Raw genomic sequence first — 23,195 nt, 5'->3', positions numbered from 1 at the left:
GAAGTAAAACGGAGATGGTCAAAATGTGCAGTGCTTAATATATGCCAATGTAAGGTCGTAATATACTAGTAATAATATTATTAGTCTCACCGGGAAAGACCGATTGCCGCAGTTATAAGGTCCATGCTTTCTGTCGCCTCTTTCTGGAAATAAAGCCACGCAGAAGGCTTTTTCTGGAATTATATACCTTTCCACATTGATAATAATATTTCATATTTTTTAAACCAAAATGGACATTCCGAACAAAATGTCTTAAAGTAAGATATCTGGAAATAACATGTACATTTTATGACCAACGAAACCAGTACAATTTCCGATTTCTTTTGACATCTGTTACTGACGCTAATGTCAGATGCGCAAATGTATTTCATTCAGCCGAAAAAAGAATTTAAAGTTAACGCGCCTGAAATAGAATTAAATATAAACTGTTGCTTTTTCAAAAACTTAACAGTATTTGTTACAAAGGTTACAAAGAATGATCTAGACATGACATTTTAGTCGACCTAGAAATGTAGCACATAAAGTGAAAGTTGGTGCATTTTCAATAAAATCGGTCAAATTAAGTACTAAGTAGTTCACCTTTAATAGGTACAATTTCACAGTTTACACTCGGCGAAAAGCTTTCATATGTCATAACCATTTGAATTTTACTACACATATAACGAAATTTTTCTTACAGTAAGCAGTATAAACATGGAGAAAACTTAAATGAAATAGGTTAATGAAATACAAAAGACTTTCAATAACAAATCTTTAAATCAAGCCCCCGTCTTAGCATCAAGAAAAACGGACCCCTGCTTAGCAATTTGATAAATCGGCCTCGGAAGCTACCGAAGGCTTTTAATTTGTAATTTCTTAAAGTGTATATGTCAAGACAATACTCGTACAAATATCCGTGTCGCAAATTAGTCTTTTACGGCCTCTTAAAGGGTTTATCTATTAAATTTGCCAAAATGTCCCCCGTCTTAACATCATCAAATTTGTTCACTTCAGTTGCGCAGTTGCACTTACAGAGAAAACGAACGGACTTTGAGACAGAAAACTTGTAGCCGAGTGTTGGATTTTCATATGAGACGGCACTCATCTATGTTTCCTTTCATTTGAACAGGTTGGTGAAAAGATATTTAAGAAAATGTTACCTTTATCGAGGAACCCGCCATGTTTTTGGCACCCCAGATTAGCGAAAAAGTCACGTGGTACATGCACCCTGTTACTTACCTACATTTTTTTAAATGTGAATATGTGTACTTGAACTTTGACCTTGCAAATACTTCAAATTCTTCCAATATGTACAGGGGTTTATATAGAAAATTGGTACAGCTGTTTCGGGAAATGTTAATTTTAACACTATTGTTTCGTGTTGGCTTTCAAAGAAACATTTGGTAAGTACATGTAGTAGTATATAACGTTCTTAAGTTGAGAACGTTTTATCTGGACTTCAGGGGACGGGCTGCTGGTGAGCAATGGGAAGAAATGGGAACGGAATAGACGTCTGCTGACACCAGCTTTTCATTTTGACATTTTAAAGCCATACGTCAGCGTCTTCAATCATGTGGTTGGAATTTTTATGGTAACATATTTTTATGCCCCCAACCATTAAAAAGTATGGGTCATATACTCTTACCCCTGTCCTGACACAAATGATCAACATAATAAGATGACATGTCAGATTTAACACCCGTACACTTACCTTAAAGGTCAAGTATTTACTTTTGTATGAATGTATGAATGTACAAGTACCTTTGCATAAATACAATTTTGCATGCAAGACTTACACACCTGGCTAAAAAAGATAATGGTCATTCGTAGATGTCTGTAATTCATTTTTCTTATCCAGTCTATAACATTGTTTTTTGATTACATAGATGTATATATAAATGATTTGGCACAAACATTTACCATAAATAAAAACGATGTGTCAGATGTTACACTTGGACCCTAGCTTCAATGTCAAGATTGCATTAATTAAGAGGTCAAAAATGTCATTGTCATCTTGCCAATAACTTTTATATGTATAGAGGGATATTCAAATATCTTGGTCTTAATTTTCACCATAACAAGGAGATATATCATTTAATGATGTAATAAATGTATACATTACTTTTTTGTCTTTTTAAGTCCGTAAGTTCAGTATACTTGTACTTGTTCTTTTGGCAAGTGCCAATACAGGACTCAAACTCCTGTGTCTTATGGCATGTGCCAATACAGGACTCAGACTCCTGTGTCTTAACATCATATGGTTGAGGCATTCGTATCCTGTTGACTCATTTTTAGTTTCCTTTGCTTCTGGTTTCTCAAAAGAAGGTTAGCATTACTTGTATAAAATGAATTGCGCAGGACTTCTGTGTCTGAACGATTAAGTTCTCTTATTTTGCACTACTAACTCGTTTGTCCGGGCTCGTCTTTTTAGAAAGTCATAGTGCTGGCTTAGGGAAGGTCGATAGAAATGCAAAATGTACTGATTACAACCCGTCAGACCTAAATATAGTATTTAACTTTTTTTTCTTACCCACCAAGAATTCTGCGGCTATACACTTTTCTTCATTCTACCCTGCAGAACATTTTGTTTTTCGAAAGTATACGACATCCCATTAACCTTTACATTTTTATCGTTTCCATTTGTTTCAGGAAAAGGTTGATGAAATGTCCGAGGGCGGACTGAGTATTGATGTATACCCGATGTTGAGCCGAGCCACACTGGATACCATGCTACGATGTGTCATGTCATATAATGATGACACTGTGCAAAACACGGGGTAAAATATCCAATATATGTATATATGTTTATTTATTGTTAACATGAATTTGTGGTGTTATTTAGTGTACTCAGTAAACGGCAATTTTAGCTCAACTAGAACTGGTATAGATCTCTATCCCTTTAACATAGATGTATCGCTCAATAAACTTTACAAATTGAAGTCAAGTTTTTTCGAAATTTCTATTCAGAACTATTAAATTACGGTGGTAGATCTAATAAAGTAATTAAGACAAAATTTAGCGGAAACAAAAGAGCACGTTTCCGCCCCTCTAATTTCTTTGACCGAATGCTTTTATTATTCATTATTCTTTAGCATCATGGAGTGTTATGGTATGATAGTTTTGTTTAAGGTTTAGGAGTATATCACCAAAACACAGAAATATTTTATAAACGAATAACATCGTTACCAATATTTTACTTAACCATTACATGTTCTACCGGACTGTCCCGTACCGAAAATATTCTGAAAAAGTTGTCCCCCTTTGAAAATGAATGCCATTTGTAAAGAAATAAAAATAAACAATTGCTGAAAACTGTGTTCCACTTAGTTATGTGAAATTTCAACACTCGCACGCTATTACAAATGCATCTAAACTAACATGTGTAACAGTTCTTTGAAAATGGTGAGTTTTTGAAGGCGTTTGACTGTCCGGAAGTGGGGCCCCTTTAGGCAGTCCTTTTTTCGGAATTCAATGTTTATATTAGTATACTGACACTTGTTTTGTTGTTTTTGTAATGATAGCGTGTATATTACTCTACAAAACAAGTGTCAGTATACTTATATAAGCATTGAATTCCGAAAAAGGACTGTCCAAATAGGCCCACTTCCAGACAGTCAAGCGCCTTTAAAAACTCACCATTTTCAAGGAACTGTTACACATGTTTGTTTAGATGCATTTGTAATAGCGTGCGAGTGTTGAAATTTCACATAACTAGGTGGAACACAGTTTTCAGCAGTTGTTTATTTTTATTTCTTTACAAATGGCATTCATTTTCAAAGGGGGACAACTTTTTCAGAATATTTTCAGTACAGGACAGTACGGCAGAACATGTAATGGTCAGGTAAAATATTGGCAACGATGTTGTTCGTTTATAAATATTTCTGTGTTTTGGTGATATACTCCTAAACCTTAAACTGGTGTTCGGGAGAGGTATAGGTGTAGCACAATGCATAACCTCTCATGAACAAGCTTAATAAAACTGAGTATCCTATTATTTTATCAGGTTGTGTTCAATGCTTGACAATGATATTACAATAAATTTGTTAACTACATGTAGTACACTTGACTGTTAATTTGTTTCAGAAGCCAACACCCGTACGTCGCTGCCACACACAGGCTTGGTCAGCTGCTTATGAACAGAGTCATGTAAAGTTCTCTTACCAGTACCAGTAGCGTTTTTCTGTTTAATGTAGCAACCCCGTATTTCCATAAGTATGGTGGCATTTTTCTGCCAAGAGATAGCTAGGTAGCTATCGCGATACTTAAACAATTTATCTTGATAAAGCGAAGTCTTCTGAAAAGATGCTCAGCGCCTTTATGCTATCACCTGTAGCATTCAACTACCATATATGTATATCCCCAATGCCTTGGCTCTACTTCGCCAATAACGCTGAACCGTCTATAAGCTGGAACTTTCCTACTATCTCAGTAGATTACCAAACTCTGGGTCTCTGTCTCTGCTTTCCGATGCTCAGCCCGTATTTGCTATCGTCTATAGCATTCAACTACCCTTAAGGTCAAGCTATGCGCTGGCCCTATAGCTCGAAACCTTGTGGAAATTCCGCAACTGTTCTTTAGTCTATGAACTTCAAACGTCTTCTTTTAAATAATTTATCCGCCCTGACAGTGTAGTTGCAATAACCTCCTTATCAACGTACTGGGATAAATTATTAGTTGAGTTCTCGATGTATCTTCTTCTATCACTGGATACGGAATGAATCTCTCTATCCTCCATCTACCTATTTATGCCTTAGCCAATCTGACTAAAGTACTTGATCTTCTAAACGAAGATCTGAGAACGACCCATTCACATTCGTCTTCTGTACATTTTGGATTTCCAGTATTGCTATTTTTATTTTATCCAATCAGACGACTTGTTCTAAAAGTCAAAGAGTAAGAAAATGTGCGTTCATTCCGGGATTCGAACCCGGGACCCCTCGCTTACAAAGCAAGCGGGCTATCGACTGAGCTAACCGGCTATCTGACACATTACGACATAAGAATTGTAAATATCAAAAGTCAAGGCTACAGGTACATTTGCAAAATGTTGTAAGTTAGGCTGTGATTGGTTAGCTAAAGGGTCGTTAGAACGAGGCTATGAATAGGTCGTTCTCAGATCCTATGCGTAGCGTAATAGGAGATGTACTTTAGTCAGATTGTGCCTTAGCAGACGTGAGCTTTTATTGGTGCTATTTATAGAACGTTTTCTGATTGGTCCAAATTTATACGTAGTATTTTACAACGAGTATTAAATTTTGCTCTATCAAATATCTGGTTCCCTTTAACTATTGTATGTGACATAATGTGTGATGCTGGGATCCAGCTATTAAAATAATTAACTCAAATCAGCCGCAAATGACCCAAATCCTATTATTAATAGCAATTCAACAATAATTATAGCAATAATAGCATGGAAAGGGAGGCAAGCAGTATCTGTGCTTAATGTGTTACGAACATACAAATTATTCTAACATCCTGATAACAATATTTTTTTGCGATAATGCTTTCAGAAAAATGCAGAACATTTCTTGAAAGTTTTAGAATATTATCGTGATAGCTACCAAGTACCTCGTGGCAGTTTCAAGCACTAACGCGAAAATTTGTGCTAAAATATTTCCAGGAAACAAATATAATATCTAGAAAATATCATATTTTGCTGAAATGTTTTCAGAAAAAATGTATAGATTTCTTGAAAAGTTTACAGTACTATCGTGATAGCCAACTAGTATCTCGCGGCAGAAATATGCCACCATACATATGATAATGTATTCTCTTTAGGCATTTCGGCATACTTTGGACGTAAATGTAGCTCGCGTATGGTTTCCCGCCAAATTGGAGAATACCGAAATTGTATACGGAGATTACGTACTTCGCTTATTTTCATTGAACCCTTAACCTGCTAAATTTCTATAATGACCTTGTCCATCTTTCAATTTGGATAGTACCATTAACTGTTTACAGGGGCGCTTACCAAAAAAGAATACTGACTGGATGGCGAACAGTGCAGATCATGATCAGACTGCACGGAGATGCAGGCTGATCATGATCTACACTGGTCGCAAAGGCAGAATCAGTCGTGTTTAGCATGATAAGGGTTTTAAGATAAACTATCATACAGCAGGCATCTAAGAAAAAGAGATAGTGTTACGTTTCATTTCGATCTTGGAACATTTGCAGTGTGTTTTAACCTAATGATTCTCTACGTAATGGCGGACATTTTATACATATTCCACGGAACATGATATAAATAATTTCTAGTTTTATGTAAATGAAAGCTTCATTAGGTTACAAGTTTTCTAAAACTTATTTTATTTAATATTCATGTGTCGCCTGGATCCTCCAAATGTATTTACACTACGCTAAAACATTGCTTTATTTACATTTCAGAAACCCATTTATATATTTTGATTTTATTTATTATAACACATCCGATGGAAAGGAGTTCAAGAGACTGTGTAATGAAGTACACGAATTTTCAACAAAAATAATCGAGAAGAGGAAAAGAACAATTGTAAGTGGTGCCAGTTCTTTTTACTGTACGTGTAGATCTTTCTTCTGAGTTTTATTTTATGATGATTGGCGTTTTAAATGTTTCCGATAGATAATTTATTTCAAGATGTTTGTTTGTTTTTTTGTTTTGGGTTTAACGCTGTTTTTCAATAGTATTTCGGTCATATAATGGCGGGCAGTTAACCTAACCAGTGTTTCTGGATTCTGTACCAGTACAAACCTGTTCTCCGCAAGTAACTGCCAACTTCCCCCACATGAATCAGAGGTGGAGGACTAATGATTTCAGACACAATGTCGTTTATCAAATAGTCTCGGAGAACATACACCCAGCCTGAGGATCGAACTCACGACCCCGCGATCCGTAGACCAACGCTCTACCTACTGAGCTAAGCAGATGTAACAGACTTAATGATAGCTCTCGTGTAGTTTTTGAAACTTTGAAAATCAACGCATTCTAGTCGCTATGGCTAAGTGATTTGGGTGGTAGACTTCAAATCACTTGCCACTTGCCCCTCACCGCCGTGGGTTTAAACCTCGCTTTTGGTGCAGAATTCTACTTGTGAGGAAGTCATCCAGCTTGCTTATGGAAGGTCAGTGGTTCTACCCAGTTGCTCTCCCTTAATGAAATAGTGTCCGGCGGGGCATCTGTGGTTTTCCTCTACCACGAAAAGCTTGATATCTCGCCATATTATCTAAAACGAACAGGGCCTGGTTTTACCCTTAATGTTTGGGTCGATCTTTTTACTATTTTTGAAGTTACTAGGTATATATTCACATACCAGATATACTGATACATCTAACCCTACTATACACTCTAGTGTTAGAGATTAGCTAAGAAAGGCATGGTTAGTTACACTGTGTCTTCCAGCACGTAAATCATGTGCAAGGGTAGGGTCCTCTAGTCCAAAACGCGTTTGTATCTAATAGTGATGCAGAATGATACATCGTTTTTTTTTTTGTTTTTTTTTTTTGTTTTGTTTTTTTACAAAGTGCATTACTGAGGTGTAAAAATGGGTCCGTTCCAGCAAACAATTATATTTTTTGGGATATAGAAATCTTACATGCGGAGAAGTCAACCGCCTGGTTTGTTAAACCCAAGGTACCTGTACCTAAAATAAGCCTTGAGGGAGACACATTGAGTTTTCCTACACCTTGAAAATCCGGAAACTTTTATATGACCTATTAGTGTGTTGCCATTAAACATTATAAATTTTAGGAAGCTGAAAAATCCAAGATCGGAAAGAGACATTTAGATTTCCTAGATATTTTGATTACTGCCAAGGATGAAAATGGTGAAGGCTTGACTTTCAGAGAGATTAGAGATGAAGTAGACACCTTCATGTTTGCGGGTAATATCCCTTATCTTGCTAAATTTCTATAATGAACTAGTCCATCTTCCAATTTGGACAGTACCATTAACTATTAAAAGGGATGCATACCAAAAAAGATACAGTCTGACTGATGGCGAACAGTGCAGATCATGATTAGACTGCTGCACGAATGTGCAGGCTGATCATGATTTGGCCTTGTCGCAAAGGCAGAATCAATCGTGTCCAGCATGATACGGGTTATGTCCCAATATGGACAAAAGTTGAAAAGCTGAGTTTATTGATCAGTCCCAGAACTTCATATGAGCCGTGCCATGGGAAAACCAACACAGTGGGTTTGCGACCAGCATGGATCCAGACAAGCCTACGCATCCTTTGATTCGAATCCTTTGACCTCGATTGGCTGTAATGCGTGTTACCAATAGACCACCACTAACATGTTACAGCAGCTGCAGTAATTATTATTATATTATCATATGAGCCGTGCCATGAGAAAACCAACATCCGCGCAGTCTGGTCAGGATCCATGCTGTTCGCTTTCAAAGCCTATAGCAATTAGAGAAACCGTTACTGAACAGCATGGATCCTGACCAGACTGCGCATCCTGACCAGACTGCGCATCAGAGCAGTCTGGTCATATCCATGCTGTTCGCTTTTAAAGCCTATTGCAATTAGAGAAACCGTTAGCGAACAGCATGGATCCTGACTAGACTGCGCGGATGCGCAGGCTGGTCTGGATCCATGCTGGTCGCAAACGCACTATGTTGGTTTTCTCATGGCGCGGCTCAATTAATATAATAAAACATCCTCTGTGGTAAGTTGACTCATTTGTAGGCACTATATGAAAGGTAAAATGAAAGGTGAAAAAATAGATTCATGAGAAGAAGGAGATGTCTGAGCCGATAATTGAAGCACATATGGCAGAAAGCTGCTGATTTTAAGTTGCGAAATATATAAAAAACGGGGTACAAATGTATTTATAATACTTCAATAAATATCATAAAGCCATCACACAGCACGTGCATATATAGACAATAACACATATAGAAATCGGCTTTCTGCAGTCGGTTACCTGGACCTAAATGCTCGTACAGGGGGTACATGTCCATCTGTTACCTAGTAACCTCAAACTTCTTTAAGCTGAACTTTTTCTTTTAAAATGTGTTTTTAGGTCATGACACGACAGCATCAGTGATCAACTGGGTTCTGTGGTCTCTGGCTAAATATCCCGAGATGCAAGACAAAGTAAGAAAAGAAGTAGAAGACATATTGGATGAAAAAGAAGAACCCAATTCGTATGTATAGTTTATATGCGATTTCATTTCAGTAACATAGACGTTGTCGAAAAGTTAGAGATATTAATTTGTTAAATCTAACAGTTATGTAAACTTTTTAATATACGACTACATGTTTTGAAATATATTGTACAAGACATGATCAGTTTATAAGAACAATAACTTTACAGCAAGAAAAAGCAAATATGTATACCTGCATATTTATTATTATTATTTATTGCTTGCATATTTATCAAATTTTTTTACAAATAGTCTTGTTTAACATTAAATTCTAGTGTAGTTATCGCTCTATAAAATGTCGGTAGTGAGCATTTAATTTCAATTTTATAAAAGTAACCACAGCTACATATTTAATGATAAATGCAGGAACTTACTTTCAACAAAATTTGTCTACAGCAGAATGCAACCACGGTCTCTGCATTCCAAAAGATTCTTCTTTCAAACGATTTTAAAACCTACAATAGATCTGTAGTCTTATTGTAAGGAAAGATCTCAACAAGCAGAGAAATCACCAATTTGTTCTTAAATTCTTATTACAGAGAGGACCTTGGCAAATTCCAATACATGCTCTGTTTTATAAAGGAGGTGATGAGATGGTATACACCTGTACCAGCCGGCTCTAGAACTGTAGAAAGCCCATTTACAATAGATGGGATAACATTTCCCCCAGGACAGATTATAGATCTCCACTATTATCTTGTCCATCACAATCCGACAGTTTGGGACAATCACTGGGTAAGGACAACTTTAAAATACTCTTAGCTTGATCAAATTGCTTCAAGTTAGCTAGTTTGTATTTAAGCGTTTTTCTTAGATTTGTCATGCATATGCTTAACAAATATACATACGGCCTTCTTAACTCTGTTTACAGGAATTTAGCCCTGAACGGTTTCTACCAGAAAACAGTGTTCACAGAGATCCATATGCTTTCATACCCTTTTCTGCTGGCCAGAGGTAAATTGTGCTCTTTTAAATCCACTAAATGTTTCATATAGGCCAAAATAAAATAATTTCTGCGTTGAAGGTTGCAAATATAAATAAGGGGAAAATGTTATCAAATGTAAGTCGTTTTAATAAGTTAGACTTTGAGGAGATAAATAGTATGGTCACAGAATGCATGCAATATTTCCAAAGTAAAAGAAAAACTCACATGCTCGGTAAAATATTCGCCCTATGGTGATGATTTGTCAACAAAATCAGCCATATCTATCTTCTCACTTAAACCACCGAAAGACACAATTTACGTCCTACCCCATGATGATGCTGTTTATAATATAGTAACTGTTCTTTCATTGATTCATAAATTACCTTATGTGATACTGTTTATCTTTATGTTTTGAACATTTCAGAAATTGTATTGGACAGAACTTTGCAATGAACGAGATTAAAACATTTATCGCAAGAGTTGTGAAAAGGTGCATTGTTTAATTAGGTCATAAATGTATTTCGACAATTTTCACCTTCTATGTTGTCTCCAAATTTATGTTTAGTGATAATAAGTTTTTTCAGGATTCCGATGAAATACCCATGTGAGATTCCCGTTATTTGTGGATAATGAAACTCTACAGAGGTTGACATGTAGTCTAGAAATGAGGTTCTACCGACTTTTAAAAAAAATCTCAACCTGGGAAGAAGTTGCCAACAGAGCCGTGGGCGTGGTAGATCTATTCTCTAACATTAAACATATACAGAAGTAAACAGTGGACCCTTAACTTAACTGAAATATCATTGCTTTCGCAGCAAAGCTGTGAACATTCTAGGGAGTTCGCCGGTTCAATGAACTGTATAGTAACAGGCATATTGAAAAAAAAAGAAAACATAATTATAGTAACTTTTAGAAAAGTTTATTTCATGTTCCTGCCAGAGAAACGTAAAAATCTTGTTCTTAGGGTCATGTGAAGGAACACAAATTTACTGTTACTACTATAATTTTCAGGTATACTCTTAGGGTTGACCCAGACAAAGAGGCTGTTCCGATCGCTGAAATTGTGACAAGGGCTAAAGACGGCGTCTACATTCACTTTGATCAAAGATGAGGAATGGAACAGAAAGTTTTGAATACAGATGAAGGAGAAGTGGATGCAATAAGTGACAGATATATCATATAATATACTTCGGCATGGTTTAGCATTCATAAGACAAACAGATGTCAAATTTTATTTTACAGATTTTACAGAAAGACTGTATCATACCAGTGTCGTAATTATTTCTGTCTTTTGGTTGTATGTATTATACAATGTCGATATTCTGTTTTTAGCACGTCCCGCAAAATGATGGTAGCAACGCATTTTGGTAGTCGCTACCAAAATTCGGCCGAGTTTTGGTAGCGACAAAATGCATTGCAAGAGAACTAATGATGTGTTAAGGATCATGGAATGGAACGTATTTTGGTAGTTTTTCCTACATCAGGGGCTGTGCTTATTTTTACATTACGCACAAAAGAGGGAGATAAAAGGAGGGAATGTCTCCTATAAAAATGGTGGGGAACTGGGGGTTCGGAGTTCCTCTCCTGCGATATAGTTTTCGTATAAAAACAACTAAAATGTAGATTCCTCTGCGTGTGAAAGAGGCATCAAACGACGCTTCCTATGCAATAACATTGAATTGTTTTGTTGTTTTAGTGCTAGTGTTGTTGGAGGGATAGTCCACCGAGATTTTTTAAAGCACGAAAATGTTGAATTCTGTAAAACGAAGTATAAATGTGAGGATGGTACCTAGATATTTTTTTAAACATCCCACATAAACATAAATGGTGAATTGTGTGCGTGTTTTAGGGGTCTTAGATAAATATTTCCGGCAAAAAAAGATTTGTAGTGGTTTCGAGAGTCCATCACTGATACCTTTGAGACACAACGTAAAAGAATGGTAAAATGTGGGCGTGGGCTTACTCGAATAATTTTCAAAAAACTAAATCCTCCATCGTTAGATTATATTTTTATTTTGGTGTATACATGCGAGTGGTATTTTGGGGTCCTCCACGGACAACGCATGGAAATGGTGGGTTCTGTGTGTTAAGATGGGTAAGAAATATATCATTTACTCAGAAATTATTTAATTATATTTTACTATATTAAACAACATTGAAATATTCTATAGATTTTTGGTTGATAAAGGTTGCATGTCTACCTTGCATATACTTTTAAAGGTATTATACAACCCGTCTTATGTGATCTTTTTCTCGTGAATCTCCTGAATTTTAATCTCAAACAGTCTATACTTACTTATGGGCGTTTGTGAAACATGTCTCCGGGTCATGCGAACGACGCATCAAATAATGGTGGTGAACAGTTGTGCCAAGTTCCTTCAATATCTCTCGATGTATGTCAAAGTTAGAGTTACATTGACCTCTCTCACGTGTGTTCCAATTGTCCTTCTTGACTAAATCTAGTCCCATTATATTTTCAAGGTCAAAAGGCCAAGGTCGGATGAGCGACTAAGTTCCATCATGACTCTCTTTGAAATAATTTTGTCAATTCGTCTCAAAATATTCTTTTTGTAAATCATGTGATTATTATTAATACCGTTTTGCGTTGGATGTGTACATATCCAACGCATTTTGGTACAACATGTTTGTAAACTACCAAATTGCGTTGAGTGTGACAACCAAAACTCGGCCGAATTTTGATAGTGACTACCAAAATGCGTTGCTACCATTTTGAGGTGCAACAGAGCATTGTGACTGTATTATACCAGTGTCGTAATTATTTCTTGTCTTTTTTAGCATTGTGGCTGTATTATACCAGTGTCGTAATGATTTCTTGGCTTTTTGAGCATTTCGGCACCTTGGCCGAGTAGTTAAAGTAGCTGATTACAAATTACTTGCCCCTCGGCAATAATTGTTGGAAACCTCGTGGTGTAGAATCCATCAATCAATACGGTTTCAAAAGTTAGATCTTAGGACGAAGAAATGCTTTTACATTATACCTAAAGCGTCCATAATCATAAATTTTCAATTAAGGTAAAATACCTTTCAGATATTTTTTTCCAAAGACCAGTGAACAGAGGTAGGGGTTGAAAATAACCCATGTTTTACCTAAATGAAATAAAACCACGACTGATTAAATAAAATGCTGGTTTTCTGGTGCCTTGGCGCCCGAGCTAGTACGATAAATGTTTATGTACTGTCCATTACTTAAGTCTCGATTATCTCCCATTCATTGACAAAAATCAATTTAATAGCGACTTACAATGGCTACAAGGGAGCAGTTTAAGATCGCTGTCCCGAATTATAGACCCCCACTGTATGAGGCCTGTCAAGGTCGTCGTGTGAAGAAGCCACAGAGCTGACCTGCGAAAGACGTGTGATTCCATCCAGGTGCCTAAATAATGTATAGAGGGCACATTTTGGTTTTTTCTCCAATAATAAAGCCGAAAGACATGGTAATAAACTGGTACAACAGCTGAGCTTAATCTACGCTGGCTCCCAACATAAGACTTGAAAATTGAATTAGTAACGAACAGATGGCAGTTTAAGGTAATTCTGCACATTCGGATCGGGTTTTTTAGCTCACCTGTCACAAAGTGACAAGGTGAGCTTTTGTGATCGCGCAGTGTCCGTCGTCCGTCGTCCGTCCGTGCGTCCGTGCGTCCGTAAACTTTTTGCTTGTGACCACTCTAGAGGTCACATTTTTCATGGGATCTTTATGAAAATTGGTCAGAATGTTCATCTTGATGATATCTAGGTCAAGTTCGAAACTGGGTCACGTGCGGTCAAAAACTAGGTCAGTAGGTCTAAAAATAGAAAAACCTTGTGACCACTCTAGAGGTCACATTTTTCATGTGATCTTTATGAAAATTGGTCAGAATGTTCATCTTGATGATATCTAGGTCAAGTTCGAAACTGGGTCACGTGCGGTCAAAAACTAGGTCAGTAGTTCTAAAAATAGAAAAACCTTGTGACCACTCTAGAGGTCACATTTTTCATGGGATCTTCATGAAAGTTGGTCAGAATGTTCATCTTGATGATATCTAGGTCAAGTTCGAAACTGGGTCACGTGCAGTCAAAAACTAGGTCAGTAGGTCTAAAAATAGAAAAACCTTGTGACCACTCTAGAGGTCACATTTTTCATGGGATCTTCATGAAAGTTGGTCAGAATGTTCATCTTGATGATATCTAGGTCAAGTTCGAAACTGGGTCACGTGCGGTCAAAAACTAGGTCAGTAGGTCTAAAAATAGAAAAACCTTGTGACCACTCTAGAGGTCACATTTTTCATGGGATCTTCATGAAAGTTGGTCAGATTGTTCATCTTGATGATATCTAGGTCAGGTTCGAAACTGGGTCACGTGTGGTCAAAAACTAGGTCAGTAGGTCTAAAAATAGAAAAACCTTGTGACCAACCTAGAGGTCACATTTTTCATGGGATCTTCATGAAAGTTGGTCAGAATGTTCATCTTGATGATATCTAGGTCAAGTTCGAAACTGGGTCACGTGGAGTCAAAAACTAGGTCAGTAGGTCTAAAAATAGAAAAACCTTGTGACCACTCTAGAGGTCACATTTTTCATGGGATCTTCATGAAAGTTGGTCAGAATGTTCATCTTGATGATATCTAGGTCAAATTCGAAACTGGGTCACGTGCCTTCAGAAACTAGGTCAGTAGGTCTAAAATACAAAAACCTTGTGACCACTCTAGAGGTCACATTTTTCATGGGATCTTCATGAAAGTTGGTCAGAATGTTCATCTTGATGATATCTAGGTCAAGTTCGAAACTGGGTCACGTGCGATCAAAAACTAGGTCAGTAGGTCTAAAATAGAAAAACCTTGTGACCACTCTAGAGGTCACATTTTTCATGGGATCTTCATGAAAAATGGTCAGAATGTTCATCTTGATGATATCTAGGTCAAGTTCGAAACTGGGTGACGTGCGGTCAAAAACTAGGTCAGTAGGTCTAAAATAGAAAAACCTTGTGACCACTCTAGAGGTCACATTTTTCATGGGATCTTCATGAAAAATGGTCAGAATGTTCATCTTGAATATATCTAGGTCAAGTGCGAAACTGGGTTACGTGCCTTCAAAAACTAGGTCAGTAGGTCTAAAAATAGAAAAACCTTGTGACCACTCTAGAGGTCACATTTTTCTTGGGATCTTCATGAAAGTTGGTCAGAATGTTCATCTTGATGATTTCTAGGTCAAGTTCGAAACTGGGTCACGTGCGGTCAAAAACTAGGTCAGTAGGTCTAAAAATAGAAAAACCTTGTGACCACTCTAGAGGTCACATTTTTCATGGGATCTTCATGAAAATTGGTCAGAATGTTCATCTTGATGATATCTAGGTCAAGTTCGAAACTGGGTCACGTGAAATCAAAAACTAGGTCAGTAGGTCTAAAAATAGAAAAACCTTGTGACCACTCTAGAGGTCACATTTTTCATGGGATCTTCATGAAAGTTGGTCAGAATCTTCATCTTGATGATTTCTAGGTCAAGTTCGAAACTGGGTCACGTGGAGTCAAAAACTAGGTCAGTAGGTCTAAAAATACAAAAACCTTGTGACCACTCTAGAGGTCACATTTTTCATGGGATCTTCATGAAAGTTGGTCAGAATGTTCATCTTGATGATATCTAGGTCAAATTCGAAACTGGGTCACGTGCCTTCAGAAACTAGGTCAGTAGGTCTAAAAATACAAAAACCTTGTGACCACTCTAGAGGTCACATTTTTCATGGGATCTTCATGAAAGTTGGTCAGAATGTTCATCTTGATGATATCTAGGTCAAGTTCGAAACTGGGTCACGTGCGGTCAAAAACTAGGTCAGTAGGTCTAAAAATAGAAAAACCTTGTGACCACTCTAGAGGTCACATTTTTCATGGGATCTTCATGAAAAATGGTCAGAATGTTCATCTTGATGATATCTAGGTCAAGTTCGAAACTGGGTGACGTGCGGTCAAAAACTAGGTCAGTAGGTCTAAAAATAGAAAAACCTTGTGACCACTCTAGAGGTCACATTTTTCATGGGATCTTCATGAAAAATGGTCAGAATGTTCATCTTGAATATATCTAGGTCAAGTGCGAAACTGGGTTACGTGCCTTCAAAAACTAGGTCAGTAGGTCTAAAAATAGAAAAACCTTGTGACCACTCTAGAGGTCACATTTTTCTTGGGATCTTCATGAAAGTTGGTCAGAATGTTCATCTTGATGATTTCTAGGTCAAGTTCGAAACTGGGTCACGTGCGGTCAAAAACTAGGTCAGTAGGTCTAAAAATAGAAAAACCTTGTGACCACTCTAGAGGTCACATTTTTCATGGGATCTTTATGAAAGTTGGTCAGAATGTTCATCTTGATGATATCTAGGTCAAGTTCGAAACTGGGTCACGTGCCTTCAAAAACTAGGTCAGTAGGTCTAAAAATAGAAAAACCTTGTGACCACTCTAGAGGTCACATTTTTCATGGGATCTTCATGAAAGCTGGTCAAAAACGATGTCATACTCAAAACTGGGTCATGTGGGAACAGGTGAGCGATTCAGGACCATCATGGTCCTCTTGTTTTATACGGTGTAGAATTTGATTAAAGTCTGATTTTTCAAAACATTAGGATTTGCATAGAAATTTCTGCAAGTAAAAAAGAAAGGGTCTTGTACTTGATTTTTTTGCTAGACCGATTTGAAAAATTTGGACCTCACGGGGAGTCTATTTGAAAATTATAACTTTCATAACATTTTCGAAAATAGAATTTGTTCTACAATGTAGATTTTAATGAAACTTCTCACAGTTGTTAATAAACACATGCCATATAAAGTGGTGAAACAAAATGTATAGGTCAGTTTGCTTATTTTTGAGATATTTGCCAATAAAGTGAACCGCACATTTCACGCTAATTTGAATTATTTACCGTGTCAGATGTTTTACTTTAGAAAGATAGTAACAGTGTCACTGTAACAAATTTACTCACAGGTTGCCATTAATTCATAAAATAATTTTCATTTCCGCACGCCTGGATTCGAATCCAGGCTTTATTCTATTTTCCGGATAATGACGTTACGCTATCACTTCCGGTTTATTGAACGTGCAGAACTATCTTAATGTCATTTGCATTTTTACTAGAAATGACCTTAATTTCAATATTATAGATATAAATGTGGCAAACATTCCGTAAGAACGTATTAACTTGTCAAACTATATAACGTTCATATGGCGATAAATATGTTCTGCTATCAAGCATTGATTTAATTTGAGACATTCAGGAATATCCACATGGTTTAGGATCCTCTAATTATTTAAGCTATGATCTTTGTGATCTCATAGATTCGCAACGGCAGTTACGTGTGGCGGTGACGTTAAAATCGCCGCGGTCTCGGACACGGTGTTATTGTTGTTGGTCCTTAATCCAAATGGCTTGAGAAATGGTGTTGTGTCTTTCATTAGACCATACTTGATCAAACCGAGTCTGATATCATTCTAGTTTGTTGCTTTTTCTCAGTCCAGTGGATCTTTTCATAGATTTGTTTTATCTTCACAACATTAAATGGGCTGTAAAAAGTCGCCCATAATTGGACTCGGTGCTTTCATTATTTCTGGCTCTTTGAGATCATCGAATCGATTCAGTATTAATTTTATAACAGAGTTCCACTTTAGCTGGTGATAGGGGATATATGGATATATTGTATATTTAAACCGTGTTACTCTTCTATCATTTTGCTTGACTACTGTCTCTGCTTCAAAAGGATGTTCTTGAAGATTTCAGTAACCCTTTTTACAACAACATTCTATAAATGTCGCTAGTACACCTTGCTATGATCCAGTAGTGACATTTAGTTGTTTTGTTGTTGGTTTTTTTGGTTAATTTATTATCATAAAGTTCTATGTTATCTCATAAGAACAGTATGCTTAAACCGATGCTATGGGATCATTCGGTGTGTTACATAATTCATTACCTCTCGTGAACAGGCTCTGCAAACGCAGTCTTAAAATTCCGTCTCTTGGCCTTACTTTGACAAAGAGATGTTAATATTTCAGTGGAGCTAATTACATGTTATTTCATTAAGAAAGAGATCCACTTAAACCTATACCAGGAGAGGAAACATGGTGTTCCAAGGCTCATTAATCTATAAGACGATTGTTTTGAAAGCACAGAACGCAAAGTAACTATGAAAAGCAGACTTGGTTTGATTGTGTCTGTTCATAAGAGGTTATGAAATGTGCAACACCCCTCACGAGCCCTAGCACGGACCTGAGCGGAATTTTGTTAAAGAAAATAGTTCGCTTGGTTGTGTTGCATGCTTCCAAAGATTAGATTGTCTTAGGAATGTGATTTCTGTTGATACCTGGCATCAGTTGTGAAACGAAATGTGTGTGTGGGGGGGGGGGGGGGGGGGGGGACGGATGTTTTTCCGAATATTGTTATTATCCTGACTTTTGATAAAAAAATCTACTTAACACTACATTGTACACCACCAAACCCGCTGGTTTACAAAGCAGTAGGATGATAAAAGACTTTACTAATTATACATGTGTCCTTTCAACGACACGTAATACATGTATGTTGTTTTAATTTCCCCCTTCCTCATTTGTTTTCCTTTCCTTCCTTTCATATCTTTAGTAAACAAGATTACCATTGAGTATTGAAATTTGCATTATTTTCACACCCGTATCCGAAGGAGTGTTAAGTCAAATCCATAAATACAAATAAGTTTCAACCTTGTTTTTTTTTACAAATTTATTAATTGGTATTAATTACGGCGGTAGATGACCTATTTTCTGTTAAAGTAGGTAGGCCAGCTATGTAACAATAATCTCAGTTATGCAGATAAACCGATAATCCCGGCTTATAAAGGAAGTGCGCAGATCAGCTTTCACGATTGATCGATTAGAAATAATACAGATCAGACTGAAGTGCATAATTAATCAGGTTCAGCAGGGATTAACGGTTTATGAACATTGTTTTTTCAGCATTCTGTACGTACTTGCCATTCGGTTCCAAACCTTGGTGTTGTTTTTATCTGCCATTTGGATTAGCAGGGTGACAATGTAATATTACGGCATCTAGAAAAGGTCATAGACCCCATTAAAAAAACAAAAAAAAAACAAAAACAATCGTATAAATTATAAATCAAATAAAATTCTAAATAAAAAATTATTATCGTTTAAAGTAAGACTAGAACGTCGGTCTACTTATACGAAATTTTTGCTTTTATGTGCGGACTTTGGTTTTTCAAACACTCCAAAAGAATAAAATAAAAAGATTAGCAATGATTTATGAGAGTCCAAAGGAAGAATTGTCATGATTATTTTATTTCGTTTCGGGAGAATACTCGCCATTTAGCCCTTACCCAGCTAAATTTCTAAAATGAACTTGTACATCTTTCAATTTGGACAGTACCATTAACTGCTAAAAGGGGTGCTTACCAAAACATGCTGATTGAATGGCGAACAGTGCAGACCATGATCAGACTGCACGGACGTGCAGGCTGATCTTGGTCTGCACTGTTCGCAAAGGCAGAATCACTTGCCGCCAGCAGGCTTAATGTTAATCATTGTAATGATTTACACTGTTGAAGAACATACTATTTTCTTGTATCTGTTATATGGAAATTAAATTATTTTTACAAATTTGTAAGAGACGAAATTTTGAATACTTAAACGACTTTGGTTTTTCCTCATTAATGTGGGCTTAACACAATTTTTCAACAGAATTATAGCTATATTTATAGCAGTCGTTTAACCTGATCGTTTTTCTTGGATTCTGTACCAGTTCTAACTTATTCTTCACAAATAATTAACGTCTAACCCGCGTTAATTAAAGGTTGTTACTTCATGTAATGGCTTACATATTTCATTTGGGCTATAAGATATACTGGACATAGCATTAAATTATTCTTATTAGGTTATTAGGTCAGCATTTTCAGATTCCTATCTACCACAAGGAATTAACATATTTGTAGTGAAAGGGTTATTTATACAGGAGATATTTCGTCTTGTTTAAGGGTGTAACATTGGGTTATAACAACACACTCGATGAATCGACATATTTAACTATCTATTTTGAGCCAAACAAAATCCTTAAGTAAATATTAAACAGTGTTAATTTAATTTTCACCCGATTGAATATCAAATATTTTATCCGGCTGTGTCCTTTTCGCGTTTTATGTAGCAATAAAATAAACGAAATAATCTCAAATTTCAGTATTTCTTGTTTGTTTTATTTAGGCATGATACAATGGGGTTCGTGAACTTGAAAAAATCACAGATGTCCCGGTGAGGTATCCGGATATATCATCTTAATGTAACCGTATAGTAGGAAGTGTTTTAACATTGTTGTGTGAGTGAAACATGCGTGTGAAGAAACGTAATATATAAGAATTTGTAATTTAGAACCTCCTGCTTCAAGAAAATGTAAAAAAAATTGAAATGTTAAACCATTCTCATATAACAATTAAAGGATATTCGGTTTATAAATTGGTGAAATACTAGCTTAAAACTAGTCATTTGCAAATAATTTATATAAAAATATGAATCTGCCTCACTTTTATAATTAAATACTTTAATAAAAGCTGCCATAATCATCCCATGACTACCCGATAGCCATTATTAAACTATGTATGCCGTTTATTGGCCCTTTTCTATAAACATGTTCCGTCATTTTTGTCATGATTTTCCACGAACTTTTAAGTTTCAGTTGTGTTGCTCTATTGCACAATGTCATCGATATTTTAGTATATAACCGGAACATTTGGTATGTCTGTGTCTGCCATTTTCATGACCGGAGAAGAACTGAAAGGCAACTGTGAGAAAATTGTAAACCCGTTGAATCTTCTTGAATTGGAGCCGCTCCAAAAGGCGGAGTTCAAACGCTTTGAAAGCTGTAAAATACTGTCAAGTTGCTTGCTGACTTTGTCAGTGCGAGTCTATTTCTCAAAATATCAAGGCCAGTTTGTAGAAGTTACTTCGTTGTTTTGTTTCTTACCAGGCTTTACAAACATGTATGTAACAGTAAACTCTGACCCAGTAATGCATGGATCTGTCAATTCAATCGGGGATGGAAATAAAACAACCGCCAAGCATTCAAATGTATGATATTGCTTGTCTATCAAAGTATATTTTCATAACTTTATATTTGAGCCGTGTCATGAGAAAACCATCATAGTGGGTTTTGACCAGCATGGATCCAGACCGGTCAGGATCCATGCTGTTCGCTTTTAAAGCCTATTGGAATTGGAGAAACTGTTAACGAACAGCATGGATCCTGACCCATGCTGGATCCATGCTGGTCGCAAAGCCACTATGTTGCTTTTCCACTGGCACGGCTCATTTCAGAACATCTACATATGATTACGCTTTTCTCACGGTGATTATATAATTTTCTATAGGGAGTATCTTTTTATATGATTCGAGTTCATATATTTTATCTTTGGGTGCCCTTTTAAATGCGATTTAAATTTCCGATCCTATCAGTAAAGATAAAAAATATGCGTAGGATTTCAAAATGAACTCTGTTACATCGTCATGGATTTCGTTAATTTGTTTACGGCAGATGATGTTTTTTATGTTTACGACATTTGACATCGCTGTTGCCCTTTTTGATTGTATCACCTTACAAAACAGCGTGTGTTGACTGATTTGTTTTTGTCGTAAACATCATTATATGGTTATTCACCCGCATACTAACAAATATGTGTTTAAAATGTTGGACAACAAACGAACATCAGCCCAGCACTAGCTATCTTATGTCGTTCAATATTTTAACTGTCTTCAACAAGTTTTTTTTCATTAGCGTTCGTCGGTTCTTGCCGATATCTTTTTATTTACAACTTCCCTGAAATGTTTTGTTTCGTTATGTAAGATGCCATATTCATGACACTTTTAATGCAACTTTTGACAGAAGAAGCGTGGTGCTAGATGTTATGCTTAGAGTTGTTCTTGTTAATAATTTGTTTGTCATGACAAGGGCGCTATATAAATCTGGAATTATACATAATAATTTGTCAGGGTACGTATTCATCGATGTTTAAAGTTAAAACGGCAAATGTTCAGTTTATCAGAAGTTTACTAATTACATTTTGCTGAGATGTTAGAGCTGCTAAATACACAGTCTTGTAAATTCTGGGCTTATTTAACATTGCTAATATGAAAAATAAGTATTGTAAAAAATCTAAATCTCAGACTTAAAACGTGGATAAATACGTCTTAGGTGTCATAAAACTCATTTAGTTTATATGTATTTTTGTTACCTTCGATTGCAGAGTATCTGTGCTTTATGACTGCTTGCGGGAATGCTTGCCCGAATTCACGCCTTGTATAAGGGATTCTATTCTTGCTTAGATTTGAACCCGCGACCTATGGATCTCAGGAGTCTTGTGCTCTACCCTTGTACTACTTTTTAGGGCGATAACCTTATATACTATACCTGTTTTTTGGGACATTTTTATATTTTGTGTGTACATTGATGACATGAAAATATACTGCTGTAAAAACTAGTTAGTTGTTGATAAATGAATAGTTCAGGACTTCTCGATGTTTTCCAAATTATATAATTATTATTTCATTTTAAAGGGCTTTGATCTTTGAGCTATCGATCTTTTTCATCAAATGGAATATGCAAATTATATGATCTTATTGGATAATATTTTGTAATGTTAACACTTATATAAGTTCATCTGGTATTTTTAATTCACTTGCAAAATGTAAATCTAAATATTCTGTCAAAATGTCATTTTTTTTCAAAATAACTTGGGAGTACAACATGTGACATCTAACCATTTATCATAGTTCTAGATTGTTCATATTTTACAACTGGAAAACCCCAACCACACACATTTTTTCACCAGGAAATCACCAGTTTTTTTAATTTTAAGTCAGTGTACTTGACTGTATGTGTGGCGAGTTATAAAAAATAAAAAATATATGTCCTGACTTTTCTTTATGAGTTATTTTTGCATAATGTTACACTGAAATTGTGTAATTATTATTGCACCATTAGTGACTGACTTTTACAGACATGTGAGCTTGCGAATAAGAAAAAAATGACAAGATTCTATTTTTGAGGAAGGAATTCAAGGAGGTCTATAAAGTATATAAACCTTTGAAAATATGCCAAAAACTTTGTGTAAAAAGATCGTTTCATAACGACAAATATTTGCTCTGGTTGTTTG

The 23,195-nt window shown here is 36.1% G+C and overlaps 1 protein-coding gene across 3 annotated transcripts in view; it reads left to right on the top strand.

Annotated features, from left to right (window-relative positions):
- The window catches only part of LOC123533906 (cytochrome P450 4B1-like), a 28,859-nt gene extending 17,535 nt beyond the window's left edge, over positions 1-11,324 (top strand). For 2 of the 3 annotated variants that reach the window (XM_045315884.2, XM_045315880.2), the window contains 10 exons: positions 1,443-1,570; positions 2,629-2,756; positions 4,063-4,125; positions 6,367-6,490; positions 7,706-7,838; positions 8,989-9,112; positions 9,652-9,847; positions 9,984-10,066; positions 10,462-10,527; positions 11,049-11,324. In XM_045315884.2, coding sequence (XP_045171819.2) covers positions 1,443-1,570; positions 2,629-2,756; positions 4,063-4,125; positions 6,367-6,490; positions 7,706-7,838; positions 8,989-9,112; positions 9,652-9,847; positions 9,984-10,066; positions 10,462-10,527; positions 11,049-11,148 — 1,145 coding nt within the window. In that variant the 3' untranslated portion in view covers positions 11,149-11,324. The remainder of the gene's footprint in view (positions 1-1,442; positions 1,571-2,628; positions 2,757-4,062; positions 4,126-6,366; positions 6,491-7,705; positions 7,839-8,988; positions 9,113-9,651; positions 9,848-9,983; positions 10,067-10,461; positions 10,528-11,048) is intronic. The other variant, XM_045315885.2, reaches the window with a different exon arrangement.
- The last annotated feature ends 11,871 nt before the right edge of the window (positions 11,325-23,195 follow it).

The sequence above is a fragment of the Mercenaria mercenaria genome, chromosome 12, assembly GCF_021730395.1.
Source record: "Mercenaria mercenaria strain notata chromosome 12, MADL_Memer_1, whole genome shotgun sequence".
NCBI lineage: Eukaryota > Metazoa > Mollusca > Bivalvia > Venerida > Veneridae > Mercenaria > Mercenaria mercenaria.
This window is presented reverse-complemented; position numbering and strand designations above follow the sequence as displayed.